At 54.3% G+C, this 25,204-nt stretch overlaps 1 protein-coding gene across 5 annotated transcripts in view; it reads left to right on the top strand.

Moving 5' to 3' along the window:
* Positions 1 to 2,915: 2,915 nt before the first annotated feature.
* LOC103607771 (neurexin-2) overlaps positions 2,916 to 25,204 on the top strand; it is a 79,162-nt gene continuing 56,873 nt past the window's right edge. For 3 of the 5 annotated variants that reach the window (XM_008592234.1, XM_008592233.1, XM_008592232.1), the window contains exons 1-9: positions 2,920 to 3,078; positions 3,856 to 4,294; positions 7,666 to 8,052; positions 8,229 to 8,432; positions 16,379 to 16,498; positions 16,900 to 17,281; positions 17,905 to 18,095; positions 19,627 to 19,800; positions 20,189 to 20,308. In XM_008592234.1, coding sequence (XP_008590456.1) covers positions 2,977 to 3,078; positions 3,856 to 4,294; positions 7,666 to 8,052; positions 8,229 to 8,432; positions 16,379 to 16,498; positions 16,900 to 17,281; positions 17,905 to 18,095; positions 19,627 to 19,800; positions 20,189 to 20,308 — 2,119 coding nt within the window. In that variant the 5' untranslated portion in view covers positions 2,920 to 2,976. Of the gene's footprint in view, positions 3,079 to 3,855; positions 4,295 to 7,665; positions 8,053 to 8,228; positions 8,433 to 16,378; positions 16,499 to 16,899; positions 17,282 to 17,904; positions 18,096 to 19,626; positions 19,801 to 20,188; positions 20,309 to 25,204 lie in introns of all 5 variants that reach the window. The other 2 variants (XM_008592231.1, XR_551992.1) reach the window with 2 other exon arrangements.

The raw sequence follows: 25,204 nt of genomic DNA, 5'->3' as shown, positions 1-25,204 counted from the left end.
CGCCGGCCCACCCCTTCCAGAAGCTGTGTGAGGGGGGTTGGGGGGCAGGGGCATTGTGAACCCCCGGGGTGGAGGGGGACTGGGGGAATTATTCCCCTGTTTCCTGCTTTTACTAACGAACCTGCCATTTTTGTGTCTGAACTTTGATTTGTCTGAGGGAACAGTCGGGTTTTACTAATCTAAATCATCTCCCTCCCTGCCTTCCCCAGACACCTTCCTCCATTCCCTCCACCCTTGGCTTCCTTTCCACCCAGTACCCATCTCCCCCTCTCTCTCTCTACTACCTCCCTCCAGCCCCTCCTGCTAGTCCCCTTCTCTGTGCACCTCCTTATGTTACCCTGCCTCCTGCTACCCACCCTTCCCTGTAAGAGAGTAATTAAGGCAGCCCTTTTCCAATGGGGGACACCACTTGTGGGGGCAATTTTCATAAAGCCATGGGGGGCAAGGTAATATTATGTCCAGCCTGGAGGGGAATTGAAGAGGGTGTCCCCTGACTCTGCCTCACTCCAAGTAGATCTTTCTAACTCTGAGAGGACAAAGGGAGGATGACCTTGGCAAATGGAACGTGATGAAGAGAGCCCACAGCATGAGGGAGATGGCCCATGGCTGGTGCCCCAGCTTCTGAGCCAGGGAGGGAGGACACAGCTGAGGGGCTCAGGTGGGCTGGAGGCTAAAAGAGGAGATTCTCTCCCTGGGGATCTTTGGGGCCAGGAGAGCCCTCTCCCTGCACAGAAGCTGGGGTGCGCAGATTAGCACATGTACAGGGGACTTTAGGCTCTGTCATCAAAGTTGCAGGCTCCCAGGGCCTTAGGTTTATAGATGTCGACACAGGCTGTGTGGCCCTGGGCCACAAGGCAACTTGATGTTGACCTTTAATGACTGTATGCTGTGTCTTTTGAACTGTGCTGGGATTTGTGTGGTTACAGGGACATGTTAGGCCGGGTGCCTGCCCTTCAGGAGCTGACTACCTAGTTGGGGATGAGCAGACTCAGGCTCAGGAAATAATTAGCAGCCCGATTCCTGGCCTCTCAGTACAGCATCAGGAGGAGCTGAGGTGGAGGGCAATATGGAGCCAGATTTGCCCCAGGGAGGCCCCTTTACCCTACCTGTCTTATCCCTACCACTTCATCCTGGTCCCCTTTCCGTTTCTCCAGCCCCTCTCTCCCCAGTCTGATCTCATTTGCATGTTTTTGTGACTAATACTTTGACCCTTCCCTTTTCTACCCCAGACCCCCACTTCCCAGCCTCTGGGTGGGGTGGAGGGAAGAAAAAATAATCAACAATGACTAGCCCTCCCCTCAAAACAAGACTCAAAAGCTTTCAAACTGTCCCCTTCCACAAAGACACTCCCTTACCTTCTGTCCTTGAACCTAGTTTCCCTCCAGCACAAGGTTTGATGGTTCCTGGGGAGGGCTCCCCTTGCCTGCGTTCTGCCCATGTCCCTGGGGAGTTCCTCCCCTCAGCGTCCCCTGTGACAGTGGAGTCCTGGTGACCAGCCGCTGGAAGATGGCTGGTGGCATAGGTGCGTATGGATGTATGGATTCGTGTAGGTGGGGACATCACAGGATGTGATTAGAAGGCCCTAATCTCCAGACTTTGCCTGGAAGCATGTTTTGGGGGCCGGAAGTGGAGGTGAGCTGTGGCCTGTGGAAGCAGTCTTGGGCTAACTATGAGCCAGCTTCCTGATTGCCCCTCCAGAGATCTGACCTCCTTCCTAGCTGACCCTCCGAAACCACCACCTTCCTAGAGTGGGAACTCCTGGCTCTCCCCCCACAACCTTCCTGGTTATCTTGAACCCTGTGGGCTGACCTATGGCTAGACTTTTCAGTGACCAGATGGGCATTTGCCTGCAGGGCAGCGGGGAGTCAGAGATTTTCCTGTACTTGTCACTCCCCGCCCCACCTAAGGTCACTTCTGCCTTCCCCAGGCCACTGCTGAGCCCCTCTGCCTCCTCAGAACACCAGCTAATCCCCCATCTCTACCCATCTTCCTTTCTTACTGACTTTTCAGCCCAGAGGCAAGGTATTCATGAGGTTAGTTCTGTCCCCTTCTGTTCCTTAACCAGGCCGTGACTTCCTAGAATAACAGTGGTGGTGTCAGTAGAGAAGGCAATTAGTTATGCAGAAGGGAATGGCAGGCTGATGAGTAGGTAAAGGGCTGCCCTCTACTTCGAAGGCAAGAGAATGACCTGAATATAAGGGGACCTGGGGAGTAAAGAGGCAGATTCAGGAAGGGGGCTAGGAGAGATGGGAACCCTTGAAACTTGGGTGGCAGTGGTGGGAGTCACCCCTGAAGGGTGTTATGCCACCCCAGGAAGCTCCAAGACTTCCCTGGAATATTTGAGTTCTTGGTCCTCACGCTGCTGTCTCCCATCTCCTTACTGGGCTAAGACCGAAAGACCTTCTCAGTGCCTCGAAGGGAGGGCTGCATGTGGGTCTAAGTCACCAAGATCCAGAGAGGTCCAGGGAGATCCGCTAGTGTTCTCTACCTCATTTTTGAAAGAAGCTTTGAAATCACGTGTGTCCAGAGAGTACCTCTGAGAGGAGAAAAGTGAGGGTGCTGTTTACATTCCCCCTCCCCATAATGGGGCCCTGTCCTGGAGTCCCCATTCCTCCAGGAACTACCACCTGGTGCTCTTCATGGTGAGCTCTCCAAGTTCCCTCCAGGCTCCCTCCTGCTGAGCTGGGGGCCGAGGGCAGGCCTTAGTCCACCCTGAAACCATCAAATCTTGTGCTGCCTCCTTTTCCTCCTTCCCTCTCTCCCCCCACTGTTCTTCCTCTGAGACAAGCAGACATAAAAATGGGGGTCCCCTCCCCCACTGCCCCCCAGCCCCTCCTTTGCCCAGCCTGTGGCTCTTCCCAGGGAGTTGATGCCGGTTGTCTCCTGTCTCTCCCCCTCACTTCCTGGGCTGGACAGGTGACCATCTCGGTGGACGGGATCCTGACCACCACAGGCTACACGCAGGAGGATTACACCATGCTGGGCTCTGATGACTTCTTCTACATCGGGGGCAGCCCCAACACAGCTGACCTGCCAGGCTCGCCTGTCAGCAACAACTTCATGGGCTGCCTCAAGGACGTGAGTAGGGCTAGGAAGGGGCTGGGTGAGCCCAGGAGCCCTTTGGCTTCTGTCTTCAGTGTGATTTAGTCTGACCTGGCCAAATGCCCGGGTCCTTTGCTCCTTTCAAGTCCACGGTGGGAGATATCCCCTCTTTAAAACTCAAGGCCCATTGACTCAGTCAAGAGGCTTCTCCCTGCTCATTTCCTTGAGCATTGGAAGCCCCTGTTCTCTCAGAGGACCCCTGAAGGCAGCTGTGGTACAGAGCAAAGACTGTTGAACATGAAGACTAAAGATCTGTGTATGAGTCCCATCTCTTCCACTCACTAGCTCTCTGTCCTTGGCCAAGTCACTTGACTGGCTGATGCTTAGTTTCCTCATCTATAGATGAGTGGTCACTACCTACTTTTAAGATTGTTGTCAGGAGCAGGTGAAAGTATAAGTGAAAACACTTTGTCAGTTAGAAAACGGCAACCAGATGTTAGCGGCGATTTCCTGCCATGTCATTATTACGAACTGCAATTTAGCAGGCTCTGAGACCCACAGGGTGAGTACCATACTGGTGGTGGGCCAGAAGACAGGACAGAGGAAATAAACAGTGCAGGAGAGGGACTTGTTCACAGCATCTGTGTGTAACACTCTAGAACAGAGGCCCAAGCCAAGTGGGCTGGTAGCACTGAGCAGGAGTCACCAGGGATGAGTTGGCAGGGTCCCCTGGTGCTGGCTGCTGCTGGGCAGGAGTGGACAGGCCCTGAGCTGCTTTTGCTTCTTTATTCCTGATCCCACCCCTCCCTGCAGGTGGTCTATAAGAACAATGACTTCAAACTGGAGCTATCTCGACTGGCAAAGGAAGGGGACCCCAAGATGAAGCTGCAGGGGGATTTGTCATTCCGCTGTGAGGATGTGGCTGCCCTGGACCCCGTGACCTTTGAGAGTCCTGAGGCCTTTGTGGCGCTGCCCCGCTGGAGTGCCAAGCGCACTGGCTCTATCTCCCTGGACTTCCGCACCACTGAGCCCAACGGGCTGCTGCTCTTCAGCCAGGGCCGGCGGGCCGGGGCTGGGGCCGGCAGCCACAGCTCTGCCCAGCGGGCTGACTACTTTGCCATGGAGCTGTTGGATGGCTACCTCTATCTTCTGCTGGACATGGGCTCTGGGGGCATCAAGTTGCGGGCATCCAGCCGCAAGGTCAATGACGGCGAGTGGTGCCACGTGGACTTCCAGAGGGACGGGCGCAAAGGTCAGGAGGCCTCTAGACCCTTCCCCCCTGCCCTGGCCACCCCTCTTCACCTGCCCTAACATCCTCTCCAGCTGTCTCAGCTGGTCTTCTGTTCTGCAGCAATTCCTGCACTCTTCTCTGTTGCTTCTCCTCTACCCCTTCTCTGTGCTCCCATTGCCCTGTCTGTCATGGCACATGGCAGAGAGAGTGCAGCATTTGGCATCAGTCAGAGCTGGAGTCACACCTCAGCTTTACCATGTGCTGCATGTGGGCCTCAATTTCCTTATCTAGGAAGGGAATAATTACATGTCATTAAGAGGAGAAAATAAGTGCACATCCATAAAAGCATTAGCACAGTGCCTAACACAGAGTAGATGTCCCACTCCCCTTTACGATAATATCTTCCCAGCCACACCTCCCTTCTATTCAGATCCATTAAACTTTCTTTTATTAACTCAGTTGACAGATGTTTAACTGAGCACCTACTATGTGCTAGGTGCTGTCCAAGTGCTGGAGGTATGGACAGTAGTGAACTAAACAGACCATCTTTGCTGTCATGGAGCCGATGTTCTGGCCCGGGGAGACAGTACACAGCCCAACACCCCCATCTGGCAGAGTGGGTTCTAGAACAATACAGCAGCAGGGTAGAGAGCACTGGGGTCGGGCAGGTGCTAGTTCTTGAACACTCTGTTGCTTCTAGCTACCCTTTCAACCCTTGCTTTTCAGTCTTCCTCTCCCATCTTCTTCTTGTTTTCTGTCTGCTAATTCTATCCTCTTTACTCTGCTCCATTGGGTTGAACATGAGAGAATTATCCAAGAAAGAGAGAATTGATGTAAATGAGAACTGACGCATTATCCAATTTAAGTGCTTATTAACATCAGCTAAATTTTTGTGCTCCCCCGGCCGTCACCGAGCTGGGCCTGTGAGTCTGAGTGAAGTGACCATTCCCCCCCACACAGGGAGGAGGGGTCTGCTATGGGTCCTGGCAGTGTTGGCTTCTCAGGGGCTTGCTCTTTCTTCCTGTCTTTCCCTCAGAGAAAGGTTGCCTTCCCTGGGCTTTACATTAAATGGCTTCATCCCTTGGTTGTGGCTCATGACAGTATGGGTGGGTCTTTACAGACCCCTTTGCTTCTGAGGGTTTCCAGACAGGTGATCAGTAACTCCCTGGGTTGGAAGTCTGCCCAGGCCTTGCAGAGCATGTCAGGCCTTCTGCTCCCCTGTTAGCCTCACGCCAATCTCTAGAGCCCAGACACCAGGTCTGGTTGGTCCTTGGATCACTGTCTTGACCAACTCTGGACATTTCTGACAGCCCATGTTCATAGGTGCACATTAAACACAGACTTGGGGCAGTCATTCTAACAAGGTTTTCTTTGGCCTTTTCTCTGTTTTTATTTTTATTTTTTCTCTTTTTTAATTTTGGTAAATTACACATAACATAAAATTTATCATCTTAACCATTATTAAGTGTACACTTTAGTGGTATTAACTCACATTGATGTGTAACTGTCACCACCATCCATCTCCAGAACTTTTCTCATCTTCCTAGATATTATGTCCCCATCAAACGCTAACTCCCCCTGCCCCCTCCCTAGTCCCTGACAACCATCATCCTACTTTTTGTCTCTATGAATTTGACTACTCTAGGTACCTCCTGTAAGAGGAATCTCACAGTATTTGTCCTTTTGTGTCTGGCTTTTTCACTTAGCATAATGTCCTCAAGATTTATTCATGTCGTAGCATATGTTAGTATTTCTTTCCTTTTTAGGGCTGAATAATAGTCCGTTGTCTATATACGCACATTATGTTTCCACTCATCTGTCCACGGATGCTGGGTTTTCCATGTTGTAGAGTGACCTCGGAGCAGAGGCCTGCACTCACTTTGATTTCGCCTCTCTGGCTCATTATACACCTCTTTCCCCACCTCTTCCTTTCCTTCTTCTTTCTCTAACATCTCGTACATTTGTTGAGTGTTCAGTTGGGTGTGTAGAGCTGGGAAGCCCTGCAGCAGTGGGCAGAGCAGGCCTCAGGGGAATATGGCCATAAACAGAGAGGCCTGGGAAGTGGGTTTAGCAGCAGGACCATTGGAAGTCTGACACCTTGTCAGGAGAGAACAAATTAGGGACTGTGCTATTTTTTTTTTAACAGTGCTATTAAAAGGGGGCACAGGGTAATGGTGTCTGTGGTTCAGGTGAGGTTTCAAGCTGGGAGGACACACTCTGAATAAGGAGCCGTGTCTGAGAGGAGACCCTGATTCTGCCTTTTTGTTTCTCACCCCTGTGCTCACTCTCTGATCTCCTACTGCACCCCTCTTTTAAAGATTCCTGCCAAATTCAGACCTAATATAGACCCAAGCCCTCCTTACCTCCCACTAAGATAGGCAGATGTTTTTAAAAGAGGTTTCCCCAAACTTGAAAAAGAAGAGAGGAAGAAAATCATGGAATAAAAAGTACAAACAGGATAAAGTTTCTAATGTACAGTTTCTGCAGCTTAAGATCTCAGTAAAGGCTTTGAAGCTCCCACCTGATCCCAAATCGTTTTTCTAAGATAACCACCTTCTCCTTCCAAAGAACTCTTCCAATTCAGAAGCTCCAGGCCAGTGTCTGGCCTCCTTTCCTCTGGCTGCCACCCTGTCTCACAGGGTCCAGGAGCCTGTGCCTTGTCCGCAGGCCACAGAGCAGGCTTCAGGCAGGGGGCAGTCAGGCTGAGAGGTGGAGAAAGTGGTCTGCCTGGATCGTGCTTTAGCTCTGCTCCTTCCCTACTGCAGCACTTTGGGCAGGTTCCCTAGTCTCTGTAAGCCTCACCTGCCATTTCAACATGGGATCATAAAGGACCAATTTCATAGAATTATTGTGAGACTGAAGTGATACAATATATTTAAAGTGCTAGGTGCCTGGCATACAGTCATAAAAACTTAATAAATGTTAGTCAGGGGGAAAAAGCCCTTTGGATTCAAACCTTTCAGCCTCCTTAAGGTTCTCCGCCTCTGGTTCCTGGTCTAAAGGACTGGCTGGCTGGAATGATGCAGAGAATTATCTAGCCCTTTTTGGGCTCTAGCTTTTGGGTGTGTTCATCTCCTGCACATCCTTTGAAGACTCACTCAGGTGGGGAGGAGTGGTCTGGACAGAGGCCTGGTGCACACTGCAGCTGGGCTGGGGCAGGGTCACAGGAGCTCCTGAACTTGGAGGCCTTTGTCAAGAAGTTTCTGCAGTAAGGTGAGTGAGGGAGCTTCTGGTCCAGGCTGCTGCTTGTTGTCCTGAGCCTGCTGTAGGGTGCAGGGTGGGGCCCAGGTGGGATTAGGGGCCTCCTTGGCAGAGTCAGAACATCCTTTCTGGCTTGCGGCTTTTCTCCAACCTGCCTTCCCCACTGAGGCCCACTCTCCCTTGGTCCCCAGGCTCCATCTCGGTGAACAGCCGCAGCACACCGTTCTTGGCCACTGGGGAGAGTGAGATTCTGGACCTGGAGAGCGAGCTGTACCTGGGCGGTCTCCCTGAGGGGGGGCGGGTGGACCTGCCCCTGCCCCCGGAGGTGTGGACAGCGGCGCTGCGGGCTGGCTACGTGGGCTGTGTGCGGGACCTCTTCATAGATGGGCGTAGCCGAGACCTTCGGGGCCTGGCTGAGGCACAGGGGGCTGTGGGCGTTTCCCCCTTCTGCTCTCGGGAGACGCTGAAGCAGTGTGCATCTGCCCCCTGTCGCAACGGGGGCATCTGCCGAGAGGGCTGGAACCGCTTCGTCTGTGACTGCATCGGGACCGGCTTTCTGGGGCGGGTCTGTGAGAGAGGTTAGTCTTCATCCCAGATGACCCCGCTTTTCATTCCTGTGCCCCTTCCTCCTCAGGGTGCCCCTCATAGATCAGCCCTAGGCTTGTCATCCCTGTAATGATTCTCTGGTCTTCTTTATCCCTCCATTGGCCTGTACCTGTCCCCCGCCCTCCTTCTTTCCCCACTCCTGGGGCAGAGGCCACGGTCCTGAGCTACGATGGCTCCATGTACATGAAGATCATGCTGCCTAACGCCATGCACACAGAGGCAGAGGATGTGTCTCTACGCTTCATGTCCCAGCGGGCCTACGGACTCATGATGGCCACCACCTCTAGGGAGTCTGCTGACACCTTGCGCCTCGAGCTGGATGGGGGACAGATGAAGCTCACTGTCAACCTCGGTAACCACCCTGCCCCCCTTCCCTAGCCCTGTCTCTGACTCACACCCCCCTCTGTCTGGAGAAGCTGGTGGTGGTGCCAGCGAAAGGTGCCCTCAGCAGAATTTGGAGGTGGGGAGGTGCCAGCCTGGGTCTGAGCCCCTGAGAGCTCTGTCCCTGGCGAGAACACACAGTGTTGGGTGATGCTCCATGCTCGACAACACTGCGAGGGATAGAGACCCTGAGTGTGGCCACGCATCTGCCCAAGTGCATCTGGGGTGTGATAACTGTCCTCCCAGGGTGCTCATGTGGAGTCTTGACTGCGTCTTTCCTGCACACACACATAATGACACAGCTCATTCTTGGTTGTTGGCTCATCCACCTGCTCATTCATTTGGGAAGCACTTGCTGATTCCTACTGGGTACTAAGCCTGAGCTCAGTGCAGTGGTGAACACAGAGATGAGAAAGACCTGGCCCCTGCATACAGCTGCCCTTATCTGTTCCACTTAGTTTAAAGAACCCCCTGTGTCCACGTGTGTGGGTGCCTGTGTATACACTGGACACACAGGGATATGACATCCTCCCCTTGTCTAGCACCATGTATGTTCACATTTGAGTTCCATAGCTTTCCTGTGAAGACACCACATCACTGGATAGGCACTACTATCCCTGTTTCATAGATTATGAAACCCATATATTGACATGTCCAACATCAGAGCTAGTGATGGCAGGAGAGGAGCTGGACTCAAATCCAGGTCATTTTCCTTAAAGAGCAGTGCTGTTCCCATCACCTACAACAGATCCGGGGTGGGGTTGGGGGTCAGGCTGCTGGCCCCCACCATTAGCCCACTCACCGTCTCTGCCTCTGCCCGTGGGTGAGAGCAGGTCTCGGCTCTACCTCACCTCGCAGTCCCCCGGATGCCCATGTAGGCTGGACCATGAGTCCTGTTAGCTTTGTTTGGGGCTTCAGCTCTCATGATCAGGGCAAAAGAAAACAGCAGGTTCACTCATTCAGCTAGTATTTATGGGACACATCATAAGTGCTAGGTATGTTCCGAGCCAGGGGCTACAACAGTGACTAAGCAAGGCCCTCACCCTTATGGAGCTTTCAGTGCAGGGGAGCCCCGGGAGTGAGAGGTCTGCAGCTGTCAAATCTGCCCCATTTCAGGCTGGCCTCTGTAAGTATATAAAAATGTAACAACCAAGGACCTGCCATGTGGGAAGTCTTCAGGCCACGAGGGTCCCTGGTTGTGTTCTGGTCCTAGAGGAGAAGCAGGGCTCTTCTGAGTCCTCAACTGGAGAGAATACAGTGTTGAGCTTTTAAATATTTATCTGGAGTCTCATCCTAACGTTGGTCTCCAGTGCACTTGTGGACTTTTGGGGGCCCATTACTTTGTTAATATATTTACACTGTGTCGTTTCCTTTCCCCTTTTGGCCACCTGGCCTTGGTACTCCTAGGGCGAAGGTTTGCCAAGAGAGGTGGTGGCTGGAGGAGGGGGAAGTGTGCAGACGGCCAGGGCCTCAGAGTTGGTTTGAAGGGTTCCCTGCAGCTCTGCTTGTAACCACTATCACAGCCCATAGCATAGGTAGTGGGTGGCAGCTCTGCAGGGGAAAGCAGGTTGGGAAACAGCCTTTGGCAAATACCCCATAAGTCTGCACAATGGCCCCCTGCATCTCAGAAACTGTCACAGGAGGAAGGCACCAGCCCAGGACGCCATGAGTGGCCCTGTGCCTCTCAGACTGCCCAGTTCTGTGCAGAAAGCATGAGATCCCCCCTCCTTCTCCTTCACCTGGGCATGTGTGTTCTCTGTGTGACTAAGCACATGGCTCTGTGCTTGGTGGGGACAACAAGGGAAAGTCTGGGACCTTTGATTTGCAGGAAAGGCAGATGCTTCTTGCTTCCTAGGTCCCCCAAGAAGAAACTTGGCTTTCTTTAGGTTAGACAGGAGTTAGTGTCCTTGGCCAGGAAAACATATCCTGGTGGGCCCTTGGGACCTTTCACCCTTAGGGAAAGTCTGGGACCTTTGATTTGCAGGAAAGGCAGATGCTTCTTGCTTCCTAGGTCCCCCGAGAAGAAACTTGGCTTTCTTTAGGTTAGACAGGAGTTAGTGTCCTTGGCCAGGAAAACATATCCTGGTGGGCCCTTGGGACCTTTCACCCTTCTGATCTACCCTCTCCTTCCCATGGGCATGCTTTTCTGTCTGTGCCACGTAAGTACTCAGAAGTTGGAGAACAAGGTGGCCCTCCAGGAAGACCCATCATGTTAAGAACAGGCTTCTCAGACTGACAGCCAACAGGACTGTCCCCCTGCCCATCTCTTATGCCTGTCTGTGCCCCTGCCCTATCCACAGGGATGTATGTGCTGAGATGCCATCTTTAGCATAACTTGTGACAAGCTGTGACCAAATGTTTGGTGCAGACATATCTGTCTACAGATACTTCCTGATGCGTGTATACAGAAAGGTATGGCCACTGTGTGGGCACCAAGGACACACAAGTGGTCCCTACTCAGCCACTCAGCCTTGGACTGGGGTGGGAAGAGTGCTAGGCTTGGGGCCAGAAGACCTGGGGGCTATCCCTGGTATCTTTCACTGCTGGGTCAGTCATTTCCCATCTCTGAACTTCTGTTTTCTTATCTGTAAGATGGGGATAAGAATCCTTGCCCTGCCAGCTTTATGTAGTGATTGTGAGGCTCAAATGGAATAATTATACACATGCAAGACACAAACATAGAGACCCACCCAGCCTTCTTGAAGGAAAACCGTGCTGTAATAGGGACCTAAGTTTGGAGCCAGGCCTGGGGGCTTGCTTCCACATAGTGTGATCCAGCTGGCCCCTGCCTCAGGAGCCCTATTCTGATGCCCATCCTTCTCACGACCCAGGGCCTGCAGGGCCTCACAGAGAGGCAGCAGCACCAAGGCCCCAGTCCTGGGCTGTACTCGCTGCTGGGGAGTTGGGAGAAGCCTGATGAGGCTTCGTCTCTGGCCTCATGGTCGCATGGGGAGGGAAGCCAGAGTTGCAGGAGGCTGCTGTCCAGCTCAACAGGCACACAGTGGAATGAAATAGATTCAGTGCTGGACCTGAAGGGGAAGCTGAGGCTGCCAGTGACCAGTTGGTGGGGCAACCAGAGGAGGCACTCAGTGTCAGCCTCAAGAGGTGGAGTATTTGCTAGACAAGAGAGGGCTGAAAGGCGCTGCTGCCTCCTTCCACACACAGGAACTGGATCCTGCCTCCTGTCCCTGCTGCCAGCCCCCACCATATCTGCAGACACTGAGTGAGTTCCCTGGGCTCTGCAGTCTGCAGCCCCTGAGCAGGGCAGCTGAACTCTGTTCCTAGAGAATGGTAGAGTCCCATGGATTCTTTGTCCTATTCCAGGTTGGCCTGGGTTTCTGCCTTCTGCCCTGTGTCTGGCCTCTGGGGCCAGTGCCCACCCTGGCCTGTCCCCTCCTCTCCCTCCCTGGAGTTGTCCTCCACCAGATGTGCCCATGGGGTCCTACCTGCCAGTGCTGCTGACATGAAGGCTACAGTGTAACCTGAAGAATCTCCGAGCTGCAAGGTGTCGCCTCTTTCAGCCTGCCTTTCCCACACCTGTGCATTACCCATGAATTGGGCGTGCATTAAATGTGAATTGCTCGTGCATTTCCCCACTAACAGGAGGCCCTCCACCTCTGTTCTGATGCCTTCAGTATTAGGAGCTCCCACCTCTCAGATGGCCATTCTGATCATTGGCTTGTTCCTTGGTTGGGTAGTTACTACCTTTTTGAAATTCCCACTAATTCTGCCCTGGTGAGCCATACAGAGAAAGTCTAATTCTTGTTCACATTTTAAATCAAGCTAAATACACTTATATCCCAAAGTCCTTTAGTCCCTGGGGCCATGGGAAGGGTGTATTGTCTTGCCACCAGGGGCTGGTCATAGTAATCGAGCTCCTTCCCTAGGCCGGGCTGCTGGAGGTGGCTGTGAACAAGGGCTGCACCAGAGTACATGCTACCACTCTGTGAGGTCACTTCTGAGATGAGATGAGGCCGGTGGGCTTGTACAGGAGCTTTGCGTCTGGCATCTCCAATCTGTAGGGCCCAGCGGGGCAGGGGCCAGGAAGCCTGTGTTCTTTTCCCTGAGGTCCTTTCCATGCCGATTGCTTTCTCCCTCCTGTCCCATCATGTGCTTGCAACAGGACTGTATGTGCAGTAGGGGCCTTGGGGGTCTGCGCAGGTCAATCTCTTCTGTTGATTCTCTGCACTGACACACAGGTCACTAGTTAATGAGTTATTAGTTAGTGCTACCTGCACCATGCTTGGGTGAGTGTATGTGCTGGAGGATGGGGCTGGCTCTCCCCTGGGGTGCCCATCTTCACGGTGTTCATTCTCCTCAAACCCCCTGGAGCAGGGACTTCTGAGGGGGTAGTAAATGCAGGGTGCTTGGGTGAGTGTATGTGCTGGAGGATGGGGCTGGCTCTCCCCTGGGGTGCCCATCTTCACAGTGTTCATTCTCCTCAAACCCCCTGGAGCAGGGACTTCTGAGGGGGTAGTAAATGCAGGGTGTGGGCCTGGAGCTGACACCTCTTCTCTGGACAGATGGACCCCCCCATTCCTGGTGCTCCCCTGCTGGAGAGAGGAAAGAATTGAGCTCCTCCTTTGGCCTTTTCCCCAACAGGGGCTTGGCCTGCCCTTCCAGACCCCTTTTTTCTTTTTTGGACCCTTCATTGGTGAAGACTCTGCTGGCCCCAAGAAAGCTCCTGTGACCTGACTCCAGGGCCTGGCACCCTTCCACCCTCACCCCGACCTTCCTCCTCTTGCTCCTCTGTCCAGTCTGTCCTTCCTTCTACTCCCTCTTTTCTTCTTCTTTTCTCTCTGCACCCTTTCCACCTCCTCCTGTGACTTCTGACTTCCCCCTGTGTCTGCCACCTGACCTTTCTCTGCCTCCTCTGCCCTTCGCTGGGTACCAGGCTGTGGCTCAAGGTCCCGGTTGCTCTCCCCACTCTTCTGCTGTGGTTGACAATGCGTGTGGAGCTCAGCTGTACTGCCCGATGGACCCATGACCCCCAGAGTCACAGGGGGTATCTGTTTACCTCTACTGCAGGAACCTTCAGGGGTCCAGGGGATGCCAGGTGTCACCCCCACCCTTTGCTTCCTGGGTCATGGTGTATGTGGGCAGAGCCAGTTCTGGGAGGAGTGACAAATGGCCAGGATATTACTACTCACCGAGTACTGGAGACTGCCCTCACTCCAAAAGGCAAGGGCCAGCCCAGTACACACCTGTTGCCTACTCTCTGTGCAGGATCCTCCTGTTCCAGACCCTCAGCCCATGGGGAAGGGAGCCGAGGGTTTGTAGGGAAGTGCTTCACCTGAGGTCATACATGTTAGGACTAAGATGAGGATCCAGTTCCCCTGCTGCACGGTGCAGGGCTTTCTGCAGCTCCAGCCAGCCCAAGGAGTGATGCAGGCATCCTAAGGGCCTAAAACCTGAGCTTCATAGGACCCCAGTGCTTTGTTCCCTCTGCAAGGGCTGGCTGACTCTCCACCTAGTGGGTGATGTATCTAGCCAGAGGACTCCAGGGTCCTAGACTGTAGGTTCTGTAGACATCTGCTTTCTGACCACGTGGGGCCTTCCCAGCCTTGAAGTTGGAGGATAGCAATGCCAGGACTGGGGCAGGGGCAGGAAACTTTGCTTATGGTGCGTGCTTGTCTCCAACTTGCTTTGTGTTTTCAGAGAAGTCATATTTTCGGAGCCTCTGTGTCTCCATCTGTGAGGCCTTGGCCCCTCTCTAGGAAAACAGATTAAATACTAGTTTCTTCTTCAGGTGAAGGACCACCCTAATCCCTAGTGGCAGCCTGGCATCCCCCAGGATAGGGAGGGGTATAAGGAAGGTTCCTGTAGGGGAGGTGCTAGCCCTTGGGGCTTTGGGAGGTGTATGACTTCGGGAAGGGGGCCCTGGGGCAGACCCCTCCATTTAGCTCAGAGCCCAGAGGGGCACAGGGAGTGATGTGTAACATCTAGGCTCTGAGCAGGGAGTCGCCCCAGAGCAGGGGATGCAGGGACCCTGACCCTCCCCACCCATCTCCCTACCAGAGACTGGGGAGATGTGGGGTTGGTCAAGCCCTAAGCCCCCAATGATCCCCTGTACGACTGAGATTCCCAAGGTGCCCATCTCCCTCAGACACGAGAGGACTGGGCCTCTCTAAGAAGGGGGACACAAGCCCTCTTCCCATCACCTGACTGCCCTGCCTCCCAGCTCTGGGGAGGGTTGGTACCCTCTTGGGGGCAGGAGGGACAGGGGGCCAACTGAAGAAGGGGAGAGGGCACCTGGGCACGCGTGGTCCCCGGAAAGTGGCCCCGGGAGGAACCCTGGCCTGCAGACACCCCTCCCTGTGAAGGATGTAAAAAAAAAAATGAAAGGTCATGAGTGCTCTGGACTTAAATGTCTTCCATAAGATAGAATGTTGAAATTCAAGTAATGAATTCTCACTACAAAATCTTTCTCTCTCTCCAAAAAACCGTACATCCGCCTTGGCCGTGGGGGGCAGGCGTTGGGGGTGGGATGGGGGTTTGGTGGTTGTGGAGGGCAGAGTGGACCAACTGAAGCAGAACTAGGGAGAGTTGGTGGAAAGTCCATGGCCAGGATGCCCACTGAATTGGGGAGGGGAAGACTGGAATACCCTGTTGCCCAAGTCAGCAGGAGGGTGGGGAGGAGGTAGAAAGTGAGGGCTGGGGCAGACTTGGGTGGTACCTGCTGTAGGACACTCCACCAGCCTATTGGCGGGAAGGAGCCTGGTGTGTCACTGCATCTCCAGAGGTGGCCACGAGGGGGAAGGCAAGGCACACAGGAAAAAAGATGAAGGCAGGAGGGGAGCTGTCCAGGGACTCAGGGTTCAGTCCTCTGTAGCTCCTGTGTCGGCTGGGGGGCAAGTTTCTGCCAAAGGGAGGCTCTTTAAGAGGTGACAGTGCTGGCTCTCAGTAGGGGTCAGATGGAGAGCGGGTGTGGACACTTCTGGTGTCCTGGTGTGCCTGGGTTCAATGCTCTGTCTCAGAGAGATTGTTTCCGCATGATGTGTCCTGAGGTTATGCAAGGGAGCACATGAATGTGGCAGGTACAGGCAGCGCCCCTTTCTTTACGTGTGTGTGACATGATGGATGCACGCCCGAGTTCCTTTGATGCCAGCACCCTCGGCCCCGGCTGGGGTGAGCACCTCAGGGCCCAGAGATGACCTGGGAATGCTGCAAAGTCCAGCAACTTTTTAAATAAGTATGTTTTGTTTTAGACTTGGGAAGCTGATAATCCTGGTCTTGAATAAATGGTCATAATTTCTAAGAAACAGAACATTCCCCTCTCTGGCAGTGCTGCAAATTCATGTGCCATGCATGTGGTTTCATGTCCTGTTGTGTGGAGTTAACCAGCCACGTGCACAAAGGTCACAGTGGGTCCCACTGTAGATGAGAGATTGGGTGTCTGTGTGGAGGATGAAGCTGTGGCTGTGTGTTTACATTTGGGTGTGGGATAAGGCTGGATGAATTTTGAAAGTTTTAGGTCTGTGCTCATGTGCTGGGAATTTAGCTGTTGGCTGCACACATCGAAGGTCCTTAGAAGCCTGGGGGAGAGTATGATGGTTGTAGGTGTGAGTGTCTGCGTGCAGGATCTCAGGGCACAACTCCAGGGGCACCATTTACTTCATGTTCTATGCGAATGGCACTTTCTGAAGCCACAGGATGTGGCAGTGCTGAGCGCATCTGGGTCTATGACTGGGGCATAAGAGCTCCGTATGCACACACTCTGGGTGAAAAGTGAGGCCAGGAGTGTACACTTGTGTGCATGGTGTGTGGCACGGTTGGATATATGCCATAGGACGTGTGTTTATGTGCATGCATGTGCACATGTGTGGTGGGGATGCTGGCTGTGTGCCTGGGGTGGGACATGAAGCCATCTTGTGGGTGCGTGTAAGTGCCATGCTCACTCCCCCCTTGGTGCTGCAGGTAAAGGCCCCGAGACGCTCTTTGCGGGGCACAAGCTCAACGACAACGAGTGGCATACGGTGAGGGTGGTGCGGCGTGGCAAGAGTCTGCAGCTGTCTGTGGACAATGTGACCGTGGAGGGTAGGTGGTCTGGTCCCAGGGAGGTGGACACATCTCTAGTGACCTGTGCTTGGCCCAATTCTTGGTGACCACAGCCTGGGAAGCATTCTGGGGAGCCACCTCTACCATTTCTCACCCCTCAGGGGTGATATATCATTGGGGTCTGGACCCCAGGGACCACTTCAACTCCCCACAGGCAGCATTTCCCTGGAAGCCTGCCATCCCTGGACTACTGAGTCCCACAGCTACTCCTGGAGCTGTGCTTGCTGCTAGTGCCTAGTGGAAGGCATCTCTGCTGATGCTCACGTGTGGCCCTCGAGTGGAGGGGAGGCTCCTGGGAACCCAAGGCCCAACCCCAGAAATGATCCTGCACTCTATGCCCCAATGCCATCCCCCTCATCTTAGTCTCCTGTCCTGAGCAGGGCAGATGGCTGGAGCCCACACGCGGCTGGAGTTCCACAACATTGAGACGGGCATCATGACAGAGCGGCGATTCATCTCCATGGTGCCCTCTAACTTCATCGGGCACCTGAGTGGGCTGGTATTCAATGGTCAGCCCTACATGGACCAGTGCAAGGATGGCGACATCACCTATTGTGAGCTCAATGCTCGCTTTGGCCTGCGTGCCATTGTGGCCGATCCTGTCACCTTCAAGAGTCGCAGCAGCTACCTGGCGCTAGCTACGCTCCAAGCCTATGCATCCATGCACCTCTTCTTCCAGTTCAAGACCACAGCCCCCGATGGGCTTCTCCTGTTCAACTCGGGCAACGGCAATGACTTCATTGTCATCGAGCTGGTCAAGGGGTGAGGGGCTGGGCATTGCGCCGCTGTCAAGGAAGTGGCCACCCCTCTCCCCCACCGCTGACCCAGATACAGTGGGTGTCCAATCCCCCAGACCACAGGTTAAGATTCAGGTTCCCAGCCACCAGCCGAGAGGCTCCCTCCTCAGCCAGGATGGAGAAGGAGCACTGTCTTCCAGTCCACCAGTGGCCCCGGCTGCATCTGTGCCAGGGGTTCCTGCTCGTATCTGTTCTCTGTCATTGTCCTGGCTCAGGCCTTCCACCCTCTCCTCAGGCAGAAGTCAACCTTGCTCCTCTCTTGCCTTAGAGGACCCCACCCCAGAGCAGCTCAGTCCCTGCCTCCAGAGGATCCTGTGGATCAACACCCACCCCACCCCCACCAGCTCCTCTTTTGAGCCTATGTCACAGCAGCCAGCCCCTCAGTGGCCCTCCTTCCCACATTCTTTCCATGATAGGACCTCACACCATAGCCCTCTTGCCATTGGTTTGGGTCTCTTTCCTATGGGGTCTCTCAATTCCTTCTTCCCATGGCACCTAGGACCCCTGTCAGCCCCAGCTGCTCCCTTACCCTGTCTTACCAGCATTACCCCCATCGTGACCCAGTGTCTCCTCCCTACTGTGGGGCAGGTACATCCACTACGTGTTTGACCTGGGGAATGGCCCATCCTTGATGAAGGGGAACTCAGACAAACCAGTCAATGACAACCAGTGGCACAACGTGGTGGTGTCCAGGGACCCAGGCAACGTGCACACGCTCAAGATTGACTCCCGCACTGTCACACAGCACTCCAATGGCGCCCGAAACCTCGATCTCAAAGGTGGGGCTGGGGCCTCTGGAGAAGGCCTGGCCCTAGCCCAGATACCCCTTGCCCCAGCAAGATCACCCCCTCCTGGAATGCTGCTCCACTCTTGTGATTTCCTCTTTCCCCAGCCAGTAGTTTCCATCTCTTTCCTGTTTTTCACTATATCCAGCCTGTCATTTTTCTGCCAAAGTTTTGCTCAGCTGTCCTGTGAGTCTGCCTCTAAACAAGTGAAAGCTGGTTGCAGGATGTGTTTCATGGGGTACTTGGTGGCCTCATTCTAGAGCTAGGAGCGGGTAGTCCAGGCCTTCCAAGGACCTCTTGGACTTCCAAAGTTCAGAAGCCTGCCTTGGTTGAGGGCTGGAGAGAGAACAGGGAGCTTAGTGTGCTGGTGGATGCTGCCCTGGTGGGGCAGATGGTGAAGGGCAGAGTAACTGGGGTCCCCAAATCATGTACCTTGGACTGGACTAGCTCTGGGGACTCTTTGGACCCAGGCTTCCCTGGTGTGCTCAAAGTCACACCAAGGTCCCACATTCTCCAGAGACTCTTCAGTAGTCACTGAAGTGGTCATTGCCTGCCCCCGGAATGGGTGATCAGAGAGCGGGAAGAGGAGGATGAGCTAAGAGGCCTGGGCTTTGAAATAGGAGAGATGAGGCCTGCAGCTTCTCCAGAAGCCACTGGAGGCAACGTGAGCTCTCCTCTTATACATACCCAAAGCATCCCGCAGCCCCATAGGGACCCCTGAGTGTCAGAGTGACTCAAACTGTCAGAGCTTGCGGGGAGGGTCCTCAGAGACCATTGAATTAACCCTTCTGGTCAGATCTTAGATCTGCCAAATTTCCAGGCATAGTGCTGCAAATTCTCCTCGCTCCCAGTAGGGGGCGATGTGTCACAGAGAATCCAAAGCGGCAGCAAACCCAGGGGTTATTTTGGCTGGTCTGTGTCGCCTTGAGCCTGTGGCCAGGGCAGCAGATTGACCAGTGTCTTGGCTGAAGTTCTTCTATGGGATACCTTCCAGGGAGTTGGGCTCCATGTGGGGGATCAGGTGTCCCTGAGGAGAGCAGCTTCCCAGAGACCCCAGGCCAAGGTTGTCTTGGGGGAAGGGAACTGGGCTTAAAACTCCCTAGCAGAGAACTGAGAGTTGGGAGAGGCTTGAAGTTCTGGGAATGGGAGATTTCAGGAGGGAGGGAGCGGGGGTGGAGGGGATTGGGCCCGCACATCTATGAAAGGCCCTGATTACAGGCCGGAACTGGAATCAAACGTGTGGGAGAGAGCATGGAGCAGGTTTCTCCAGCTGTCCCCCTACCCCCCACTCCCCCAGGCATCTGGGCTTCTTCGGGAGGGGAGCAGACAGATGGCAAAATGTAGAAAGAAGGAAGAAGTGGAGGGTGGGTAGCTGCAGGTTGCTAGATCTCAGTACGGGACCTGGAGTCTGGGATGGGAAACCTTGAGCCTGAGAAAGCTGGGAGGACCTGACAGCTGGATGCTGGTGTCCTGGGAAGGGAATGCGGACTGGGATGTCTAGGTGTTGACCCCACTCCCTTTGCAGGGGAGTTGTACATTGGTGGTCTGAGCAAGAATATGTTCAGCAACCTGCCCAAGCTGGTGGCCTCCCGGGATGGCTTTCAGGGCTGCCTGGCTTCAGTGGACCTCAACGGGCGCCTCCCCGACCTCATCGCCGACGCCCTGCACCGCATCGGGCAGGTGGAGAGGGGCTGTGATGGTGAGTGGAGGGTGGAGGAGTTAGGTGTGACCCTAACTGCAGGAGGACCAGCCGCAGAGGCAGACCAGGGCAGGTAGCCCCACTTGCAGAGTGGTCTTCCTTCTCAGGCCTTGTGGGAACCTGCTCCCACAGCTCTGGAGTAGAGGTACAGGCAGATGAAAAGTCTCATTGTCTCCCACCCTGGTCCTTTACCGAGTCCAAGGCCAAGCGTAGCTGTCGTTGAGCCCCTATTCCCACTCCTATCCCCCCTACCCTGTCAGTTTTTGGCCCTTCCAGCCTGGCAGAGCTCTTTAGGGATTTCTCTGCCTGGTCTTGAAGCTTCTGTACCTCCTGGGGAGGGAGGGGGCATGGCTGAGCTGGGGGTGTTCCTTCCTCCTGCCCCTTCCAGGCCCCAGCACCACCTGCACCGACGAGTCCTGTGCCAACCAGGGCGTCTGCTTGCAGCAGTGGGATGGCTTTACCTGTGACTGCACCATGACTTCCTATGGAGGCCCTGTCTGCAATGACCGTAAGTGCCTGGGAGGGCTGGCTGGTGGGGGTGGGGGTGGGAGGCTAGCAGAAAATCCAGGCCTATTCCCAGTCATAGGGACTGCCAGGGAGAAGGTGGGTCTTTGAGAGCACAAAAACTGTACTGCTTGCTTCCTTTTCATCACTTGTCACAAAAGTCCAAGGGGATCTGCTGGCTGCTGTACCCTCTTGGAATGTTTCTCTTGGGGCTGTGCAGGATTGAATCTGCCTGAATCGCTAAGGCAATCATTGATAGATGGCTTTTCCTCCTCCTTCTGAGCTGGTGAGACATGTTCCCTTCACCTGGAACCAAAGACGTCAGCCTCTGTGGGGTGAACTTGTTGCTGTCCCATGTGATTTTGGTGATGGCCTTACATGTTGTACTTGTACCTCACACATAAATACTACTGCACAGGGAGGGGGGCTGTTATCAACCTTCACTTGTTGCTGTCCCATGTGATTTTGGTGATGGCCTTACATGTTGTACTTGTACCTCACACATACATACTACTGCACAGGGAGGGGGGCTGTTATCAACCTTCACCCCCTTTGCCCTAGTGCCCTCAGAAGTTTGCTGGACAGCTAGTTCCCCTGGATGTAGGATCTGCCCTTCTCTCTTTCTTCCCCAAGAATCCCAGCTGCAGGATGTACCCTTGAGCCACAAGGACACTTCCTAGTGTCCTCGCTTAGTTCTTCTCTTCCTGGCTGGGCATCTGCCTGCCAACTTGCATATTATTTGAGGCCTCTCCTCAGAGAGTGCAGCTCCAGCAGCAGTTTCCAGTCCCTAGTGGTTGGTGGCCAGCAGCTGGTTAGAGCCTGGCAGAGGGAGGGCAGTGTGCCAGGAGCTGGTGGAGAGGCAACCTTCTACTTTGTGGTGGGAGGAGGGCTTTGGAGCTTCCCTTGGATGATTGGGCTGCAGGCAGGGGGCTGAACAGAGGGCAGCCTCTTCAGGCATCTTTCCTGGGGTAGCCCTGCTGAGAGACCAAGTAGAAAAGCCTGGGAAAGGATACACACACACACACACACACACACACACACACACACTCACACACACACACATACACATGTGTGTGTGCACATGCACATGTGCGCACAGGTGGACGAAGGAGACCAAGTAGAAAAGCCTGGGAAAGGATACACACACACACACACACACACACACACACACTCACACACACACACACATACACATGTGTGTGTGCACATGCACATGTGCGCACAGGTGGACGAAGCTTCTCTAGTTTACAAACATGGAAATGAGGCCTGGAGAGGGATAGTAGGTTTCTGGAGGTAGTTAATAACAGATCTGGGAAAGAACCCGGGTCACTGCTTTTCTTTCATAGTACACTGCCCAACCTTCATCATCTGAGTGTGAGTTCTGGGTTTCTTACAGGAGAAACCTACTGTTTCATGGATTGGGGCTCTTGCGTGGGTGTTGGTTTTCATTTCCTCTTTGAAAAAATATATTCTCAGGCATGGTCAGCTCTTGGGTACCACCACATCCCCACTCCGTCCCCCAGGATTTTCTTATCTGACCTGATGCTCTCTCTGCCTTCCAAAGCCTCCCAGACAATGGCCAACTTATGGGAATTGCAACCCTGGCTGCCATGGTATAAAGACAGGGCTGTGGTTGGGCCTCTTTCTCTTTGGGTAACTCATCTTTGCACAGATCTGGAGATGATGGTAACTTTGTTGCTTAATAGTAACACTCCTCACTGATGGTTTAGTGTTCAGCAGATTACAAAACCCTTTTGCTTTGACCCTCAGAGAAGGCAGTGGATGGACACTACCCTTTCTGTTTAACAGATGAGGAAACCCAGGCCTCAGTAAGAGGCAGTTACAGTTACTTGTCCCAAGTCACAGGGAGTCAGTGCTAAGATCTAGGTGCTGCTGATTCTGTTACCTCCTGCTGCTCATTCAGTTCTCGGGGTGGTGGTGGTACCCATGGTGGGCATTTGCTGCTCAGAGTGGAAGGAATAAGGATCAAGAAGCATTGCTGCTCATCGTCATTACTTCGCCCCACAGAGTACAGCCTTCTGGGAAGGGGCATAGAGATGGACTGGGGGGTTTATGGAGTTGCAGTAACTTTCAGCAGGGGTGGGAAGAGCAACTTCTCTGGGTTCCAGGATGGTGGGATGCAGGGAGAGTTGGGGCTGGAGAGCAGGGCCTGTTTTGGGAAGTGTCATCATCTCCAAGCACTGGCACAGGTACCTGGCAGCACAGCCTGAGGAAAGCTGTGGAGCAAAAGACAAGGTGGGTGCATCCTGGGAGCCTGCACAGGCCCGGTGTGCTGCTCCTCAGTGCTGGCCCTGGGGTACCTCTGAGACCTCTACCCCTCAAGGGCAGAGCAGGAATTGTGGGGCAGGGACTACTTCCTCTTCTCCTGGGGCTGCTGCTCCCCAGGGCTTGTCTGTTTGGTTTTTCATGCTGTCCCTCTATGGCTGGTCTTCATGGAACCTCAGGATGCACAAGATCAAGCAGAAATCCAATGGAGAGGCCCCTCAGTTAGCTACATCCCCCACCCCAGTGAGAAGGCCCTGGAGGCTCTGGGGGCACTGAGGGGTCTGGACCTGGAGAAAGGGAGGAGGGTGGCAAAGGCCAAGGTAGATGGAGCAGGAACCTGTCCTCTGAGGGCTGCAATTGGGGTGTGGCACTATCTGTTGGGGGAGAGACTAGGAAGAGCGGAGGTCTGACCCTCAGAACTGCCTTTCCCTGCTTATTGCCTCAGTTTCTCCATCTATAACATGGAGACTGCGCCTGGGGCTGAAGGGACCTCTGTGTTGCGTTAAGGCTCAGGAATCTCTGCTCTGGGAAAACAGGTGAGAAAAGATCAGAGGATGAGAACCCATCTCTGTGATGAGAGAGAGGAAAGTGGAGAGAGAATGAAAAAGAGAATATGAAATGAGAGAGAAAGGGGAGATAAAAGGAGGGACACTTCCTGAGGTGCAGCTGAAACCCCAGGGCTGGGGTTTGGGACCGATGAGATCCCGTTGGGCCTGCTTGCTGCCCTGTCTTTCAGAGGCTGTTTCCTGCCTCTCCAGGTGGTAGGTTCCTCACCATTTCTCCTTGTCTCTGTTCATCTCTGCAGCCTCTATTGATCCCTTGCACACCTTGGTTTCCCCCTCTTTCTTATCCTCTCTGTCCCCCCTCCCTCCCCAGCTTCACCCCCTCCAATGCTCTCCACTTCCCACTCACTGATATTGATTGGCCTCCAGGCGGTTTCCCTTCCTCTCCTCTTGCCACCGGCTCCTCCCTCCCTCCCTCTGGGACCATAAATTTTCTGCCTGCTCAGAGCTGTGTCAGTCTATATTCCAGAGCCAGGTGCATGAGAATGGGATATAGAAGTTGGGAGGACATGGCCGTCTGGAACCCCAGCCCTGCTCCCAGCCTGCAGTCTCTCCTCCTTCATGGGGCCACACACAAAGCTTCCTCTTGGGTGCCTCTGAGGACCTCTTCACTTTGGAAGGGCTCGGGGGCCAAATCTGGCCCTGGCATCTAGCAGGGTGGCAGGGTGGCAGCAGCAGTGAGGGAGTGCTCCCGGGTCTAACTGCATCCTGGACCTGGGGGCAGCACGTGGGGCTCACGGTGACAAGTTTTGCTCCGAAATTGAATTCAGAATCAATAAGCAGGAGCCAGCTCTCTCCTGCCCTTCCCCTCCTGCTCTCTCCCAGCCCTCTCCTGTCTACCTTCACCTGCTCCTTCCTTTTGCCCATTTTTTTTTTTTTTACCTGCCTCTCCTCTCCTCCCTGCTACACTATTTCTTCAGCTTCTTCCCCTCTCCACCTCTGTCTCCCTTTTCCTCCTCCTGCTCTACGCTCTGCCTCCTCCCACAACACCCTCTCCCCCTGCCTGGGCAGGATCATGGAGGTGCAGAGGTGGCATCCATATGAAGGGAAGGGGGTCTCCCTGCACTTACCTCCAGAGCCATGACAGATGCTTCCCAGAGGTCCCCAAAAGTTTGGGGGGGCAGGTCTCAGTTGGGGAGGGGGCACCCTGAAGGAGAAGTGGTTTCCTCAGCTGTACGTAAGTGTCCCTGGAAAACTTTTTGCCTTAAGTGGGACACTCAGTGGGCTGGTGTCCTTGAGACCTCTGCGGAGGGATTAGTTGAGGCTGGGGGAGAAGACTTATGAGTGGAGAGGAAGGACTGGAGGAGTCCAGGATGGGCTTGTACAGGGAGGTAGGGAGCACCCTTTGCGGGGAGGTGGTGAGGAGACTGTATGTTCCTCTGGTGTGTCTTACTTTTGAGTACCTTTGGGGCTCTGGGGGCATTATTTGTGTGTGTATGGATGACCCTGTTTTGGAGGGTGAGCTTGGGAGTGGGGGTGGGGGTGTCTGTGTATGTTAGCCATTCATTGCCTGTGTTCAAGCACGTATGTATGTATGCATGTATGCTTCTGTGAGCATGTGTACACGCTTGGCTGGGAGCGAACTGGGGTGCCCGTGTCTGAGCACATGCCTGCATATATGTGTCTGAGCCTGTGGGTCTGTCCAAACACTGGTGCCTGTATGGGCACGTGGGTGTCTCCATACCTAAGCCAGTCCACATCTCAGCGTGCACGTGTGTTCCGAGGAGTGCGTGCAGAGGTGGCGATGGCCACATCTCTGCGCGCTGGACCAGCCAGCACTATTGGGGTTCGTCCAGGTGGGGACGGAGGGGAGGGGGATGAAGAGAGCGGCCTCTCTTGCTAGCCTCAGTCCTGTTCAATTATTCAGCAGGGCCCCTTCTTGGACGAGGGGGGTGTGAGGGAGGAGAGCGCGCGCCCGGACGCGGGGGAGGGGCGGGGCGCGCGCAGGAGAGGCGAGCGCCGAGCGGGCTAGCCAGGTGCTGCGCGGCGGAGCTGTCCAGCGCCGCCCGCAGATCGGGAGCCGCTGTGGTCCCTCCGCCCTGCCTGCTGTA

Source organism: Galeopterus variegatus, unplaced genomic scaffold, assembly GCF_000696425.1.
Source record: "Galeopterus variegatus unplaced genomic scaffold, G_variegatus-3.0.2 Scaffold7705, whole genome shotgun sequence".
NCBI classification, from domain to species: Eukaryota; Metazoa; Chordata; class Mammalia; order Dermoptera; family Cynocephalidae; genus Galeopterus; species Galeopterus variegatus.
Note: the sequence above shows the minus strand (reverse complement) of the source record. Positions and strands in the feature narration are given on the sequence as shown.